At 46.0% G+C, this 17,910-nt stretch overlaps 1 protein-coding gene across 1 annotated transcript in view; it reads right to left on the bottom strand.

Moving 5' to 3' along the window:
- The window catches only part of SEZ6L (seizure related 6 homolog like), a gene marked incomplete at its 5' end in the record, with an annotated part of 203,270 nt that extends 203,149 nt beyond the window's left edge, over positions 1-121 (bottom strand). Inside the window, one exon of the mRNA XM_082641571.1 lies at positions 28-121. Coding sequence (XP_082497697.1) covers positions 28-121 — 94 coding nt within the window. The remainder of the gene's footprint in view (positions 1-27) is intronic.
- Positions 122-17,910: the final 17,789 nt, after the last annotated feature.

The raw sequence follows: 17,910 nt of genomic DNA, 5'->3' as shown, positions 1-17,910 counted from the left end.
CCCCGCCCCGCCCCTCTGGGCGCTCACCTTCTGCCGGAGCGGCCGCAGGGCTTCCCAGGAGCAGAGCGAGGAGCAGCGCGATCCCGCCGAGTCCCGCGTCGGGCGGCCGGGCCGCGGGCATCTTGGCTGCGGGGGGCGCTGAGCCGCGGGCTGCGGGGCGGGCGGACGGCGCGGGAGCCGGGGAAGGAGAGAGGCAGCGAGCGAGGAAGGGAAGGCGGGAGTCGGGGAGGGGGCCGCGGGCCGGGGGCAGCCGCCGGAGCCCCCCGGGCGGACGCGCTTCAGCCCCGCGAACGCTCTGGCCGAGCTGCGCCGGGCGCGGGCGGGCGAGTGAGGAGGAGCCGGCGAGCGAGCGAACGAGCGAGGCGCGAGCGGGAGGAGGGAGGGGCTGGGGCCGAGTCTGTGCCGAGCCAGCGCGGGGAGGAAAGGAGGGGGCGGGCGGGCAGCGAGCGCAAGGGGCCGGCCGCGCCCGGGGTGCCAGCCTCCTCTTCTGGCCGCTGGCCCGTCGGCCCTGCAAAGTTTAACGCCGACTCCCCTCGCCTCCTGTGGGCCGAGCGTTTTCTCTTGGCGGATGCTCACGGCAGCCCTGCGCCGGCGAGGCAAGGCTGGAGAGCGTCCGGACCATTTTCCGGACGGTGAGATGGAGGCCTCAAAACCGAGCGCAGCCCTCAGCCTGTGCGCAGCCTAGAGCTTTCCATCGCTCAGCCTTTCGGAGAGATCCCAATTTCAGCTCTCTCGGCCCCAGCCAGCCTCTTCCCTGACAGCCCTCCGCATTTCCAAAGTGAGTCCGCATAACCTAGAGAGTCTCAAACTCTGTAGATCTGATGAGAGCTGTCAGTCTCCCTAGGAGGATACAAATGGCCACAAAATTGTGCATCCAGTACCCGGGGGGCTTTGTACACCCCTGAAGCCCAACCTGAACATTTATCCATGTTCTAATCTGAGCACCGTTTCTCACATTCCCATTGTTAACGGGGCACCAGAGCTCGCCAAGGCTTCCTCTCAGCTCAGTCCTTTAGCCCTGCTGTACTCCTTCCCCCATCTGAGCTGGAGTTCAAGGCCTACTGTCATCCGCTTTGCTCTTGCCCAGCCCTGATTCTCAGCAACTTGTCTTTTCTCCACAAATAGGGGTGATGGGGGGAGACAGGCAGATGCTTGGGGACAGGCAGTGGCTGGATGGGGGACAAGCTTGCACCCACTCCTGGAGACTCACTGTGTGGACTACTTTTGCAGACCCAGCCAGCTTCCCAGGCCTCTCACCCCAATTTAGAAAGCCCTCCTCCTCCCTCCCCCCACTCCACCTTGCCACACTATCCCCACGTTGCAGCCTGAGCAGGCAGAGGAGCAGATGGAGAGAAGGTTGCAGGCAGCAGCGGGGAGGAATATGTCTTCAGCAGAGTGGAGGAGCTGGGAGTCCCTATAAAGAATGGGTGGGGGAGTTGCATACTGGGTGGAGGAGGACAGGAGGGGAGAGGGAGCACTCTGGTCCAGGTTTCCAAAAAACCCTCCACACCCAGAGCTCCCCCAGTCACTCATGCATTCAATGTTCTTTTACAGGGTCCGCACTACAGGTCCAGATCTGCATCAGGTTCTGGGGGGTAGAGAGCTCCCAATAAAACCCAATCAGTGGATGCAAGAAGTTTCCATTCCTGGCAGTAAAGCCAATCGGTTTTGATAAAGAGGGAGACTGAGGCACACGGTGCCCAAGAGCTTATTTCTCCTTTGGGGAAGATGAAGCATGCCCGTTGCTTTGCTGGATTGGGTGGGGGGCTCTGTAAGGTGTGGCCTTGCCTGTCTTGCTCATCACCATCTGCTCAGTGCTAGCATCCAGCAGGCTCACAATAATACTTGTTGAATGGAAACATAAACAAGCAAGAAAGACGGAGGAAAAGGAAAAGGGAGAAAGCAAGGGAGAGGAAAACAGATAGGCCAGCTCCACACCTGGAAGCAAGGAAACTAATGTTTATGAGCATCTACTGTTTGCCAGGTGCTATAATGATATAATTTCACAATGATCCTGCCAGTGAGGTGTGATTGTCTCCATCTGACAGGTGAGCACCTGAGCCCTAGAGAGTGGCACAACCTAGCTTAGGTCAGTCACTTGGACAGGATTCAATGCCAGGCCTGAGTCCACAGTTAGAACCCACTGCATCTCAATATGCTATTTCCCAGGTATTTGATGGCTACCTCTATGCTATGATTCCATGATGTTCCCTGCTGCTTCAAAACCTCCTTGTTACCAGGAGACCACAGTGAATAAAAGTCTACCATCAGAGACACTCCTTTTGGTAAAGTCATGGGGCCTCTAGAAGATCAGCTGCTTGCATGCAGGTGTCTTATGTGGCAGAAATGACATTGCAAACCCTTAACTCATTGAACACATGGGCAGGGACTTATTCATTCCATTTGCCAGCTGAAACATGGCACAAAGTCCTGAGAGAATGGGACACAGACCCAGTAATCTGAAATTGGATGGTGGGAATATAAGGGGATTCTCTAAGAGTAATATCGACATATTTTTTTTCCCCAAGAAGAAATACCATGATAGGGATAGAATTCTGCAAGGAACCAGAGAAGCTTGCAGATGAAAATCTTCCCCAAGCACAATTTCAATACCCATATCACAGATGAGGAAACTGAGGTTCAGGAAGGCAAAGTGACCCCCTCAATATCATGTACTTGGTCTACCTTTTGTCCAGGCTTATGCTCTATTACCACAGGGCACTTCTGGCCTCGATTCTGGCGTCAGGGTGGACTTCCTGCTACCCACTGCTGCCTAGGGAAAGAATCCCAGATTCTCTGCAGAGCAGATGATGTGTGCTCACGACTCTGTCTACTTTATATGTTGCCACTTGATAATCAGGTCTTATGCAGCTAATATTGGTCCAGTGGAGACAAAGAGTTAGATTCTAGCCTCACCTCTTCCTGCTGGGTAAGGAGGGCAAGTTATTTAACCTCTCTGAGCCTTATATTCCTCTTCTGAGGAGTAGGGATAAAAATAACACTTACCATGTGGGGTGACTGACACAAGTGGATAATATCACTGTGACATGAGGAGATACAATAGCACTTATTTTATAGGGTTACAAAGAGTATCCCTTGAACCAGTAAACTAGAGCCTTTAGCCCAGTGCAAACCATAAGGAAAACACTCAATTTCATTCTCAAATGTTTGGTGTTGTGAGCCAGAGAGTACTGGGATAGGAGTCCTGAGTTCCGATCTCTTTTCTGCTGATATGCTGTGTGATCTTAGGTGAGTCGCCAGCTTCTCTGGGACTCTGTTTCCTTATCCACCCATCCACCTATCTGTCCATCCATCCATCCATCCATCCACCCACCCAGCCACCCACTCATCCATCTATTCCATCTATCTATCCCATCTATCTGCAAATATTGTTTGAGCATCTACTATTTATTGAGTGACTACTAGGTGCCAAACTCTATGCAAGGTGCTGTGGATACAGCAGACTCCATCTCTTGCTCTCTAGACCTGATAGTCTAGTGAAGTCTGGTAACCTGTGTGCCCAAATCCTTTTCAAGATTAATGTTCTATGCCAGGGGAAGCAGAGTGGTTAAAAGTGGGCTTTGAAACCTGACAGAACTGAATTTGAATTATTTCTCTCCTACTCACAGCTGTGTGACCTTTAACAACTGTCTTAACCTCTCTGAAGCTGCTTCAGTGAAAGGTTGTCATTTAAGATTAAATGAGACAATCATTATAAAGCACTTAGGATAATGCATGTAGCACGTAGTAAACTCTCCATTCATCTGTCCACCCATCCATCCATCTATCCTTCTATCCATCCATCTATCCATCCTTCAACAAATATTTTTTGAGCAGCTTCTATGTGCCAGATACCGTTTTCGGCACTGGGGATACACAAATGAATAAAACAAAGTCCCTGCTCTCTGGAGCTTACCTTGTCAGGTGAGGGACAGACAGTAAAACCTCAATAAGAATTTCAGAAAGCTCTATGAGGAAGATAAAACAGGATGAGTTGAGAGTAAACGAGGCACATTCCTTTTGAGCGATCAGGGATGGCCTCCCAGGCTAGGAGACATTTAAGCAGAGGAGTGAATGGTGCAAAAAAGGTAACCAGATGAAGATCTGGGGAAGAGCATGTTCTAAGCAGAGGACACAGCAAGTGCAAGGCTCTGAGACTGAAAAAGCGCTGTTGCAATAAATGCTAGCCATTGTCGTCATATTTCTCTGAGGCCATTTTTCTGTCTACGCAGATCATAATTAACCAGGGGCTTGACTTTGAGTGTGCCAGGTAGTCTATACTCAGTAATTACTCTCCCCATCAACATACAATATAGGAAGTGTCAATTTTTATTCACAGCCCTGCCCCACCCAAACCCAGCATCAATTTCTCCCCCTAGGCACATCTGGTATTGGAAAAGTCTTTATCACTGGGGGAAAAAAAAAAGAGAAAAAATCTTTTGTCTTGGAGTAAAAATGGAATATAAAGGAGACATATTGAAAGAGAGGGAGCTAGTAAAAAGGAAAAAAAAAAACCCAGCAAGAGTAAAGTCCAGGGGACAAATCCACCCTGGGTCTTTGAAAAGCAGGCAAAGCATCAAACCAGCATCTTCTCATCATGTGTTTTCAACCCAGTCTTCACAAGCTGAGCCTGTGCAGCCCCCATGCAGGAAGCCCGTGGCTATCACATCACTCTGGTCAGATGCTAACAAGGGAATGATCAACTGTGACACAACTGCCCCCATCCAGTGCATCTACATTACCTGGAAAGAAGCAATTATGCCTATTTGATTTTCCTGAAAATGCTGGATCTGTCTCTATCACCTGTCCTGGCTCTTGAGAAATGCCCATTGAACAGCAGAGATTTGCCTTTATTTTTAAACTGAAAGTTTACAGAATACAAAGTGAGCCTGCAAGACGGATCTGCATTCTCCAGAGGCCTGTCTGGCCAGACAAGGAAAACCAGGACACTGTTAGAAACAGGAAGGAGGCTGAGGGAGAGGGACAAACACATAGGATCTGATGGGACCCCCACGGTCAGGTTCCTGCAAACCCAGCCAGGAGATTTTCCTGGGTTTAGGTTTTTGAGTCTCAAAGGTGAGGAAAAGAAATCAATAGAAGGTACTGTGTATATTTATATACTCTGCTGGCACTATAAACGGTGACACACATTTTTCAGACCATGAAGAACAGCCTATACCTGCATAGAAGTACACACCTGTGGGCTATTCTAAGACTTTCATATTTGGTGACCCTATGAGCACCTGAGTCCTTTGGAATCAGCAGGTTTACCTGGAGTCAGACATGTCTGAGTTTGAGGGAGTCAGAACTCCCTCCTGTATGTGTCACCTCTGAACTGCAGTTTCCTTGTCTATACGAAGCAAGGGATATAAGTAACTACTTCCAGGGCTTTTGTAATAGTAAGAAACAGGATGCATGTTCAGTGCTGAACCAAGTACCCAGGCTGTAGAAGGTGCTCAGTAAGTGGGAGGAATTATCACGTATTATACAGATTGTAAGTGAAAAGACATGGCCCAAATGCCATAAAAAGCTCTTCTCTAACAGGATTTATTAAGTGTATTTCTGTATGCCTAGAACCAGAGGAAAGTCCAGCTGGGGTTAAGGGTATAGAATCAGTAAAACACCCAAGCCCATCAGGGACTTAGCCAATCTAACTCATTTTCCATGTGACTCGCCTCACTTGAAATTAAGCAAGGCGGTACTGCTCTGTTCAGTTGCAGAAACATCTCTAGCCCTTCGCCTTCCTCTCCTATCTCACCATTCTCTTCATAAAGGAATATTGAAATACCAGGCTCTGTCAGGTCCCTGCTGACCCATAACCTGACCTTTCTTCCAGCTCCCCAGCCAAAGCCCAGCCTTTGTTCCCAGGAGGACAGGAGGGCGGGAGAAGAGGACTAATGTCTGATGACCCTCTGAGGCTCTGTGTTTTTCCATTACCCCACGCTGTTCCCCAGGAGGAGCACCACCTGGCACCAGCAGGAACAGGGACCAAGGGATTTCTCTTTAGAGATCACGGATGGACTTGAGTCCAGGAGCCCAAGGGAGAGTGGGCAGAAGTCGGAGAGCCCAGAGGCTGCCCCACTGACTCCTGTGCGATGTCTGTAAGTCCCTTGCCCTCTCTGATCCTTAATTCACCCATATGAAAAAGGAAAATAATTAGGAAAAGTGATCTCTGAAAGCCCTCCCAGGTCTGCAGTTCGATCATTCTGTGGTAATAGCTTCCACACCCAAGAGATGATGGGCTGCAGATATCCTGGTGAGAATATAAGCTGACGTTTTCAAGCAGCTGCTTTAGAGTTTACTGTTCAATATCTCATTTAATCCTTGCAACCACCCTAGGAGTTTGTATCATTGTAACCCAAACTCCTACCCTAGCCTACAGGGTCCTCCAGATCTGGTCCCTTTACCCTCTCTGACCTTTTCTTGTGCTTCCCTTTATGAAGGTCCATCTGCAAACATTCCAAACTCAGGTCTGTCTCTTATTCTTTGTGATTGCTGATCCCCTGCCTGGGAGGTCTTTCCTCCTGATAGGTATACACGTGGCTCATTCTCACCCTGTGGTCAGCCAGAACGGCACCTCCTTGGAGGGAACTTCCTCAGTTTTAAATCCTTTTAAGCATGTATCACTCTCTAAAATCACCTTTCTTATTTCCTTATGTTTCCAGGTGTACTATCTGTGTTCTCCCCCTAGATTCTAAGGGGGATGAATGATGCAGATGAATAAATGGAGGCTCAGAGGGGTAATGAAATTTGCCAACAGTCACCAATCAGTGACAGAACAGGGACTCAAACCCAAGGCTGGAGTTTATAACCACTTGACCATACTGCCTTTCAGTTCCGGGAACAGGGGATGCTACCCAGCCGTAAGATTCTAAAGCAGCGGGAGTTCCTAGCCGGAGACATGACCTGAGTGCCAATGTCTGAATGTCTATGAAAATTTCAAGTTGTTTCAAGAAAAGGCGATGTTAGCGGCACCGTTAAAGCCTGCTGTTCCCCATCCCATCACTGCCATCCCCACCTATTAAAATAATGGTATGAAAAATAAACAGGCTTTATGGACAATTTTACACAAATGGGTGCATTGTTTGTTTCTCTTACCGTTACCATGGCAGTAATGTTCTCTGGATAACTTCATGTTTCTACAGGATGGAAGGGAATGGAATAAAATTGCTTGTGGAAAAATTGCCAGACAAAGGCTTTTTCCTCTTCTGGATGTGCCACCCCCCAGCACTCAGAGGCAGCCGCACTCTGAATACTTGTGCACGGGATCAAAACTGCCTCATAACCTAGAGCCTGCCATGGCTCCCTAGTGCCAATAATGTGAAAGCCAGGGGTCCTGGCATGGCCGTAAAGCTTCTCCTGTCTTCCACTCCTGCCCTCTATCCTCCTGTCTCCTCGACCTGCCTGCAGGTGATCCCCCTCCTCATTCTGTCCCTCTCCCCTTGATGCTTCACCCATCGTACTGTTCCGGCCTCCTGGGTGACCCTTCTTCTTTCCACATCCCTGCTGGGCCAGCTGCTACTCAGTTTTTCAAGTCACAGTTTAGGTCTGATGCTGTAACCTCACCTCCCTCCTTCCCCACCCATCCCGCAATCTGGATGAGATATTTTCCTCCCAATTTTTCCCATGGTCCCCTCAAGCGTAGCAGGATATGGTCACCCAGACACCACGCTGTTGGAGGGCAGGAACAGTGCTTGATTTTACCAGTGTGCCAGGAGCACAGATAGATGCTCAATAAATGCTCGTCGAACCAAATTAGAAAAAGGAAAAACAGCTGGTCTGAGAGGCTGTCTAAAGGCACGTTGTCTTGAGTGTCTCTCATTCTTTGGGAATAAATGTGGGGGGTTTAAATCAACACCCTGAGACAAAGCAGTGCCTTTCAACCTTGGCTGCACTTTGGAACCACCTGGGAGCTTTCACAGATTCTGATGCCCAGGCTGCATCCCAAGTGAGTTACATCAGACTCTCTCTGGGAGAGATCTCAGGCATCTGTGTTCTTTAAAGCTCCCCAGGTGATCCCAGGGTGCAGCCGGGAAAAGAGCCACTGGACTCGAGGTTCTCAATCAGAGTCCCAATCACGGTTCTGTGTGAATGTGTGGGACCAGGGTCTCCTGCGGGCAGAGTCCAAGGACCCAGAGCCAGGACTGAGCCAAGATCCCCGCACTGTGTGCATGGCAGGCGGCTAGGTGCTTTCCACACTTCACATCAGAATCCTCTCTCTAACCTATGAAGTTGGCATTATGAAACTGAGACTCAAGATACTTGTGAGATTGCCTACGTTCCCATGTCCAGGCAATGGCAGAGACATGATTTGAACCCGGGTCCATCTGAACCCAGTGTCCAGAGCCTATGCCCTTGAGTATTTCTTGAATGTAGGCAGGGTGGGGCAGCTGGGAGGAACTGCAGATGTTAGAAGTACCCTGGCCACCCAGGACAAGCTCACTGCAGAGGAGTTCCATCTGCCTCTCTCAGGCTTGGGTAATGCATTTCCCTCCCTCTCTGCTCCTTGTTTTCTTTTCTTCTTCTCCCTCCGTCCCTCCCTCCCTCTGTCTCTCTCTTTCTCTCTGTGTGTGTCTCTGTCTGTATCTCTCTCCTTCCCTGCCTCCCCACCTCTGTCTCTCTCCCTTCTTCCCCCACCCCCAGTTCTTCTGGAGCAGTGGCTGGGAGCAGCAGAAACAGCCGGCAGCTTGGGCTGCCCGAGGTCCCTAATTAGAGCAGCATGGGAGCTGGGATGGGGGAAGGGAACTGGTGATTACAAACCACCCTGTGAGGCCACAGCCTCAGCAGTTTCCAGGGCTGGGATGCAGCATCCCCAAGGTGATGGTTTAGGATTGGAGGATGAGTGCTGGTGCTCCCCACACACAGTGCTGACCTGGCATCCAAATGGCTCCTTTGCACTTGTTTTCCAGCTGATGTTTATTGTGTGCGTTTTAAGTGTCAAGTCCTGTCTCCACAACAGCCCTATAAACCAAGTCACCTGCAAAATGGAATTTGGAATACAAGAACAAGAGAACGGGGCTTCCCTGGTGGCGCAGTGGTTGAGAGGCCGCCTGCCGATGCAGGGGACACGGGTTCGTGCCCCGATCCCAGAAGATCCCACATGCCGCGGAGCGGCTGGGCCCGCGAGCCATGGCCGCGGAGCCTGTGTGTCCGGAGCCTGTGCTCCGCAACGGGAGAGGCCACAGCAGTGAGAGGCCCGCGTACAGCAAAAAAAAAAAAAAAAAAAAAAAAAAAAAAGAACAAGAGAACGCACGTTTCCATTTTCCAGATTTTGCTCAAATCTCAGTGAAGTCTTCCCTGTCCAAAGAGTTTTAAATTCCTAGCCCTCTTTATCCCACCCCTGACACCACATGCTACCCATCCTCCTGTACTGCTTTATTTCTCCACATACTACTTCTGAGCATCTGATTACTCTATATTTTTATTGTCTGTGTTATTTACACCTGCCTCCTCCAAACACAATTATCAGTCTCACAAAGGAGAGCTGGGAAAGCAGGTCTGAGGACAGCATCACAGCAGTTCTGGGGATCTAGGAAGCTGGGACCCTCCCAAGTCCTTTAAAGAGGCTGCACTTGATATGAATCACTACCCGGGTTGGGTCATGTGACCACCTCTTGGACAGAAGAGGGTAAAGCCTTTTTTTTTTTTTTGCCTGCATTGAGTCCTACTTGCTGCTTCCCCTCCAGGGAAGCCCCAAGAGGGTAAAGCCTTTTGATTGACAAGCCCACCAGGCCCACATCCGATGAGTGGTTCTTAAAACAAAACAAAACAAAATTTTGGTCTGTTTTTTTCAGTCCTGTATCCCCATCACCTAGATGTTCATTTGCCCATAATTGGCACTCACAGTATGTTTGTTGAATGAATAAATAAGTTTGCATTTTACTGGGACTTCCCTGGTGGCGCAGTGGTTAAGAATCCACCTGCCAGTGCAGGGTACATGGGTTCGAGCCCTGGTCTGGGAAGATCCCACATGCCATGGAACAGCTAGGCCCATGCGCCACAACTACTGAGCCTGTGCTCTAGAGCCCACAAGCCACAACTACTGAGCCCAGGTGTCACAGCTACTGAAGCCCACGCGCTTATAGCCCGTGCTCCGCAACAAGAGAAGCCACCACAATGAGAAGCCTGCACACTGCAATGAAGACTAGCCCCGGCTCTCTGCAACTAGAGAAAGCCCACACGCAGCAACAAAGACCCAACGCAGCCATAAGTAAATAAATAAATAATTTAAAAAAAAAAAGTCTGTGTTTTACTTAACCTCAGTTTTGTTTTCTTAGGCCATCAATCATAAATGTCATTCCAAACTTAGAGTAATAGGGCAACAGAGTCCAGCATGGTACCCAGCACATGACAGGGGCTTTGTCAATATTGGATGGAATTCATTATTATGTATTACTTAACACTCTTTGATGAAAAGGAGCTGATTCTGGCTAAATTCATCCAGAAAAAGGTGGGAGAGCTTTGTCAGAAGAATAGGAGTATCTCACAAACCAAAGAAGAGTTGGGAAAGCAGGTCTGAGGACAGCATCACAGCAGTTCTAAGGACCTAGGAAGCTGGGACCCTCCTGAGTCCTTTAAAGAGGCCGCACTTGGTATGAATCACTACCGAGGTTGGGTGATGTGCCCACTTCTTGGACAGAAGAGGGTAAAGCCTTTGGATTGACAAGCCCACCAAGCCTGAATCTGATGAGTGGGTCTCAAAACAAAACTAAGTGTTGATACCAAAATAAAGATGGGTGTGAATTCCGGTCAGGGCAAACACTGGATGCCTATGATATCTGACATATCAATTCCATTGGGCACCCCAGTATGGGCAGGATTCTATGCGGCTGTGAATGACCCATGCAAGGACCCTGTTATTTTGAGTTTTCCATGTTTCTTTCTCCCAGTCACCTGTGCTGTCCGAACAGTGAGGGGCCAGCTGTAGGCTGCATTGATGGGCATAAGCATTATGGGAAATCTCTGAACTTAGAAGTCCCAGTTTCCCTCCAGTCTACCTAAAATCGGTGCCGGAAAAAAGGTGCATCCGTCAGTCTGGGAATGGCCAATAGCCAACAAGCCATTAGTGCATTCAGAGCAAGAGGCACAAACAAAAAAGTGGATTTCATGGCAGAGACCAATCACTGTATTAATCAGCATAAGCTAGGTTATGTTGCTGTAACAAAGAAGCCTCAAACTTCCAGTAGCTTAATGCAACAATGGTTTATTTTCCACTCACACAAGTCCAACAGGGATTCCACTGCTCTCCAGGACAGCTGTCCTCCCTGCAGTGACTTGATGATTTGGTAACTTCCATCTTGCAGTTTTGTTATCTCTACATGTGGTTTCCCAGCCACCGCTCTTTAAATGCCTCCAAACAGAAGTGACATATTTCTGCTCACAGTCTACTGGTCAGAAGGAGTCACACAGCCTCACTCCAACTGCAAGGGAGGCTGGGAAATTCAGGGGACCACATGGAATATTTGATGAGCTCTACTATCTCTTCTGTATACACAGATGGCAGAAACACTTCCCGGCAACTAAGGTCATGACAGTGGGACACAGGCCTTGCAGGAGGCGGCACAGAAAAGCCTCTGAGTGAAGGCTGTGATTTGAAACCTGGAGATTCTTGCTTTTATATTCTATACATGCCTGAGCTACACCACCACCAAAGCAACCTGTTGAGTGGATGGGACTGGATATTCGAGATGGAGAATCAACATGGCTCACATGGCTAGCTCCATGCCAGACATGACCCGCATCCTTTGTCACATTCCCAACATCCCCTTGAAAATTGTGCTCATTTTACAAATAAGGAAAGAAATATAATGACTTGCCTAAGGTTGCATACATTATAAGTGGCACAGATTAGAGAGCTACCTGAATCCAAACTCATGGTCTTTCCCCTACACCATGAAGCTCAAGAGTCATAGCAGATATTACAAGAGTCTTCTCTTTATTGGATGAAAATGATAATGATGATGCTAATGGTGATAAAGATGATGGTGGTGATGATGATGATACTGATGATGATAACAACTCCTAGTTATTAAGGTGTTACTTCACGTTGAAAATGTGTAATCCCATTAATTCTCTCAATCATCCTGTGAGATAGGTTCTACCATTATCCCCATTTCACAGATGAGGAAACTGAGGCTCAGAGAGGCAAAACAAAGCCTGTTCAAGATCACACAGCTAGTAAACAGCAGAGTTAAGATGTAAACTCATGGTTGCCCAATTTCAAAGCCATTCCATCCTACAGAAAAGAGAATGATTCAATTCAATTGGTTTTGTCTACATACCTCCAATCACCAAGTTTGACTAACTGTTTTTCTTTAAACCGACCACTTCTTGTTTAGGCATTTCTTAGATGTCTTCACAACTTGCATCTTCTTTCAAAACACTTCTTAAAAAGGAATGCGAACAGTATGGTCTGCCCCACCTAGGATCCAGAAAACAAAGACAAACGCCTTGATTATGTTCCCTGTAAAAAGATACATCCTCACCTCACTGTCCTTAACAAAAGACAGAAGCTAATTAAAATTTTCACTAGCATTTACAGGCTCAGTTTTTTGTTTTTTTTTTTTGCGGTACGCGGGCCTCTCAATGTTGTGGCCTCTCCCATTGTGGAGCACAGGCTCCGGATGCTCAGGCTCAGCAGCCATGACTCATGGGCCTAGCTACTCCGCGGCATGTGGGATCTTCCCGGACCGGGGCACGAACCCGTGTCCCCTGCATCGGCAGGCGGACTCTCAACCACTGCGCCACCAGGGAAGCCCCAGGCTCAGTTTTAATTGTACCAGATCTATCTGAATTTACTGTAGCCCTCTGATTAAGAGGGAAAGAAAATCAATAAGCATACCAAAAAATTTGAATGTGTTATATGACTAATTCCAATTTTATGTTATAATCGTGTTTTAATGTGGCTAATTACCATAATTAAGCTGCCTGTGACAGCACTGGTTGGGACAGAAGCTGTTACTATTCTAAGATAACTTGTCGAAGGCTTTTCCCAGATTTTGGGTGCAATTTGCCATTTGGCTGGTTTGGGGTGCTATGGGGGTGGGAACAGAGAGAGAGAGAGAGAGAGAGAGAGAGAGAGAGTGTGTGTGTGTGTGTGTGTGGAACAGAGTGTGTGTGTGTGTGTGTGTGTGTGGAACAGAGTGTGTGTGTGTGTGTGTGTGTGTGTGTGAGAGAGAGAGAGAGAGAGAGAGAGAGAGAGAGAGAGAAAGAGAGAGAGAGAGAGAGAGAGAGAGAGAGAGAAGGAGAGAGGGAGGGAGGGAGGGAGGGAGAGAGTGAGTTCTTGGAGCCCTAGTTCTGCCCAGGAAAGCCTTGGCTCTAATGTTAAAGCTGAGCCAGGTATCACGTCCACATCATTTATCAAATATTTATTCACTGAGCACTTACTATGTGCCAGGTCTTTTGATGCACTCTGGGAACATGGATGAAATTTTCTTGTCCACTGGGGTGAGTTAGCCATTTAACAATGAATTACATAAGGGGGAAATACCAGGTGATAGGACAGTGGTTATCATTATCTACACACGCAACGTGATGGAGAGGTCTGAAAGGCTTCCCGGAGGAAGCAAGTTCTTAGCTAAGACATTAAGAGTCTCAGGAGTTAAGCAGATAGGAGATCATTCGTAGGACATCATTCCTGGCTAAGAAAGCAGCATTTGTAGAGACCTCGAGTTGAAAGGAGGCTATCTATTTTTTTTTCTTTCCTCTCTCCTTTCTTTCCCTTCCATCCATATGGAAAGTACCACTGACTATGTACCAGGATGTAGACTTCTAGCTCTTGACTCCTTTAGATGGTGCAGCTCTTGCAGGAGCAGGTGAGGACCACATTGACTAGCCAGGATTAACTCCGTCCTGCCTGAGAAAGAACAAAGAGGAGTTTGGAGATTAACTGCCAGGATATTCAACCACAGGGATCTGTAGTTCCCAACCTTTAATAGTCCATGGGATCCAGCTGCGAGACTTGTTGACCATACAGGCTCCTGGGCCCCACCCCAGGTTGTGGTTCAATGGGCCGAGGGTGGGGCCTTGGGATCTGCATTTTAACTGGTATGATGATGATTCTGAAGCAGGTGGTCCACAGGGCTCCCTGAGAGAAACACCACTTGGGCCTAATAACCATCCTTTACAGATGGGACAACTGAGGCTCAGGGAGAGATTTAATTTGCAGTAACGTGTATGATCAGAACCCAGCCCTCCACCTTGCGGGCCAGAGCTGCCCTCTGCTAGAAGAGGGAAGACATCATAAGCTCCCAGGTACTTGTGCATTTGAGGCACACCTTCTGTTATTGACAGGAACTAATGGTGGTAATGAACTAAGGCGACCTGAGTTCACCCAATAATTGCAAACGAGGCAAAAAGAGTAAATATAATCCTCATTAATGTAAAGCAGCCTTCACTACAGAGATCTTATATGAATTTTAAGCACAGGCAGACTAACCACATCCTTTATTTATTCATTTAGCTTTCAGGAAAAAAAATATTTCAGAATGCTTATAAAATACACCCAGTATGAGAAACCAAAGCTATATCAAGTTCCCCAAATTCAATGTACGTAACTATATACTTGCATTAAGATGAATGTGGACACAGGCACATACCTATCTAGCCACCTTAGATGGTCACCTGGACAGAGAAGCAAGGGGTGAGGAAGAGAAGGTGTGAGAAAAAAATGTAGCAGGATGAAATAATACAGATGGTATAATGTTAACTGGATGCAGGATACAAAATTCTATACGTACATTACCGCATAGGTATAAAAATAAAAAATGCAACTATACAAGTCCAGAAAAGAACAAAATAATAAGAAAAAAGAATTTCCAGGTAATTAAATTTGGGGCGGTTTTTTTTAAGCATCACTCCCCATCCCCCTCCCCCCAAAAAAGTAAAGAAATTGGGGAGAAAAGAATATAAGAATGTAATAGCAAGAGAGAGTGAAAAAGAGTTTCTCTTCTGGTAGGCATCCCATAGGCAGGGATTCTACAACTTGCTTGGAAATGAGAATTATCTGGAGGGTTTGTTATAATGCAGATTCCCAGGCTCATCCCTCAGAGATGTTGATTTTAAGGAGTTTCTCATGTAGTTCTGATGTACATTGTGATTAGGACACAATTTGGTCCCAGACAGTAGTAAAGCCTGCCCTTAGCCCCTCTTCCACCCAGCACGATTTGATCAGGCCTGAAATCCCAGGTAGAATCTATTTCCTATAACAAGTCTATGTTGAAATGTAATCTCCATCTCGGGGGATCAGCTATTAAAATTGATCTTTATAAGACAGTGTGATAAGGTGAATCAGACCTTTAGAACTTTTCCTGATACTGGGTTCATGTGCTAAGAAAAGCAAATATTTATCGACTGCTTATGTGCCCAACGCTAAGAGCTTTCAACGTTCCAGGAGGTACTACTCTGATTATCACCATTTTCCAAAAGAGAAAACTGAAGCACAGAGAGGTTAAGTAATCCACGCAAGGTCACACAGCTAGTAAGTGGAAGAGCCAGGTTGTGAACCCACATTATCATATAATATATTAATATGTTACCTCTCCCCAATAGAGACAAAAGGAAGAGATGACATTATGACTCTGGGAATCCAGAATGAGGGAAAAGACACAGCAAGAGAAGGTAAAGTAGGAATCCAACCAAGTCTGATAACCGTATTTCCCAAGCCAAAATTCCTGTGTGTGGTTAGACAAAGAAAACTTCTTTTTTCCATTTAACAAAGGTCTGAAGATGTGACCATGCTTACTTATCTTCTTAAGGAATAGGATATATTGAGATGAACAAAACTATGTGACTATATGGAAATGGGACTGGATCTCTCAATCAGGATAAAGATAAGGGCTCTGGGTATGGAGGGTACAAAGGCCTGGGGTGGGTCTGTAAAGAAATTAGGATATACCCTCGGAGTGTTTTATTTTAAGCTCTCTGATATCCGGCAGACTTTCCCCGTAATCTGATGCTGTAAAGGAAAGTGCTGAAATATACTAGATGAATCAGAAGTATCAAGATACCAGTGGTGTTGCATTGTATGGATAGATCACAATTTGTCTTCGTCAACTCACGTGTATGATGGGCCTTCAGGTTGTTTACTTTTTAGCTATTACAAATAAAGATGCTACCAGAATTTGTTTACAAGTCTTGGTGAGGCATGCGTTTTCATTTCTCTTAGGTAAACCCCTAGGAGTGGAATGGCTGTATCATACAGTAGGTGTATGTTTAACTAATTAAGGAACAACAAGATGGCCTTCCAAAGTGGTTGCATCATTTTACATTTCCGCTAGGAGCTTGTAAGAGTCCCAGTCACTGAACACCCATGCCAATCCTTGGCATAACTCAATTTTCTAATTTAAGCCATACAGTGGGTGTGTAGTGGTTTTAAGTTTCATTTCCTTAATAATTAACTAATGATGATGAACATCTTTTCATGTGTTTATTTGACATCCATATATCTTCTTTGGTGAAGTGTATGTTCAATTCTTTTGCCCATTTAAACTTTGTTTTTGGGGAGTTCCCTGCTGTCCAGTGGTTGGGACTCTGTGCTTCCACTTCAGGGGGCACGCACGGGTTTGATCCCTGGTCAGGAAACTAGGATCCTGCAGTCTGCACGGAATGGCCAAAAAATTTTTTTTTAATTATTTTTGTATTTTTAAATGATTGTGTTGTAAGAGTTCTTCATATGTCCTAGAGACAAAACCTTTGTTGGATACATGTTCTCTAAATATTTTCTCTCAGTTTGTGATTTGCCTTTTCATTTTCATAAGTGTATCTTAAAGAACAGAATATTTAAATTTCGATCTTATCCAACTAAATGATCTTTTAGTTTGTGATTTTTTTGTGTCATATTTTTCAAACTTTTGCCAAATCCAAGTCCACAGAGATTTATTTTCTCTTATGTTCTCTCCTGGACGTTTTATAATTTCAGCTCTTATATTTAAGTCTATTATCTATTTTGAGCAATTTTTGTATCCGATCTGAGGTAAGAGTCAAGGTTCTTTCATTTATTTATTTTGCATATAGCCATCTCATTGTTTTAGCACTATTTAATGAAAAGATTGTCCCTTCCCCATTGAATGCCTTGGCAACACCACTGCAAATCAATTGATCATACATGTGTGGGTCTATTTCTCAACTCTCTATTCTATTCCATTGATCTATATGTCTGTCTTTAGGTCAACACCAAACCGATACTGTCTTGATTACTGTAACCTTATGATACACATTAAAATCAAGCAGTGTAGGTCTTCAACTTCGTTCTTTTTCAGAATGATTTTTGCTCTTCCAGGTTCGTTGTTTTTCCATATGAATTATATAATCTTCTTGTAAATTTCTGCAAAAAGTCCTGCTGAGGTTTTACTTGGGATTGCATTGAATCTGTAGATCAGTGTGGGCAGTGCTGACATCTTAACAATATTAAATGTTCTGACCCATAAATGTGGTTTATCCTTCCATTTATTCATACCTTCTTTAATTCCTCTCAACAGTATTTTATAGTTCTCAGAGTAGAGCTCTTAAATATCTTTTATCAAATTTATCATTATTTCACATTTTTCATGCTATAGCAGTGGTATTATTTAACTTTCAACTTCCAAAGGATTGTTAACTAGTTTATAGAGATACAATTCATTTTTTGTACAATGACCTTGCTAAACTCACTTATTACTTTCAGTAGCTTCTTTGTGGATTCCTAAGGATTCCTTTGTAAAATCTCTAGCATTTTCTATAGAGACAATCATGCTTTCTGCAAATAATGTTAGTTTTACTTCCTCCTTTCCAATCGATATGCATTTAATATCTTTTTTTCCCACTTCATTGCCCTGAGTAGAACTTCAAGCAAAATGTTGAATGGACATGATGAGTGTGGACAACCTTGCTTCATTCCCGATCTAAGAGGGAAAGCATTCAGTCTGTCACCAT

This window comes from Mesoplodon mirus (genome assembly GCF_964341445.2).
Source record: "Mesoplodon mirus genome assembly, chromosome: 13".
NCBI lineage: Eukaryota > Metazoa > Chordata > Mammalia > Artiodactyla > Ziphiidae > Mesoplodon > Mesoplodon mirus.
Note: the sequence above shows the minus strand (reverse complement) of the source record. Positions and strands in the feature narration are given on the sequence as shown.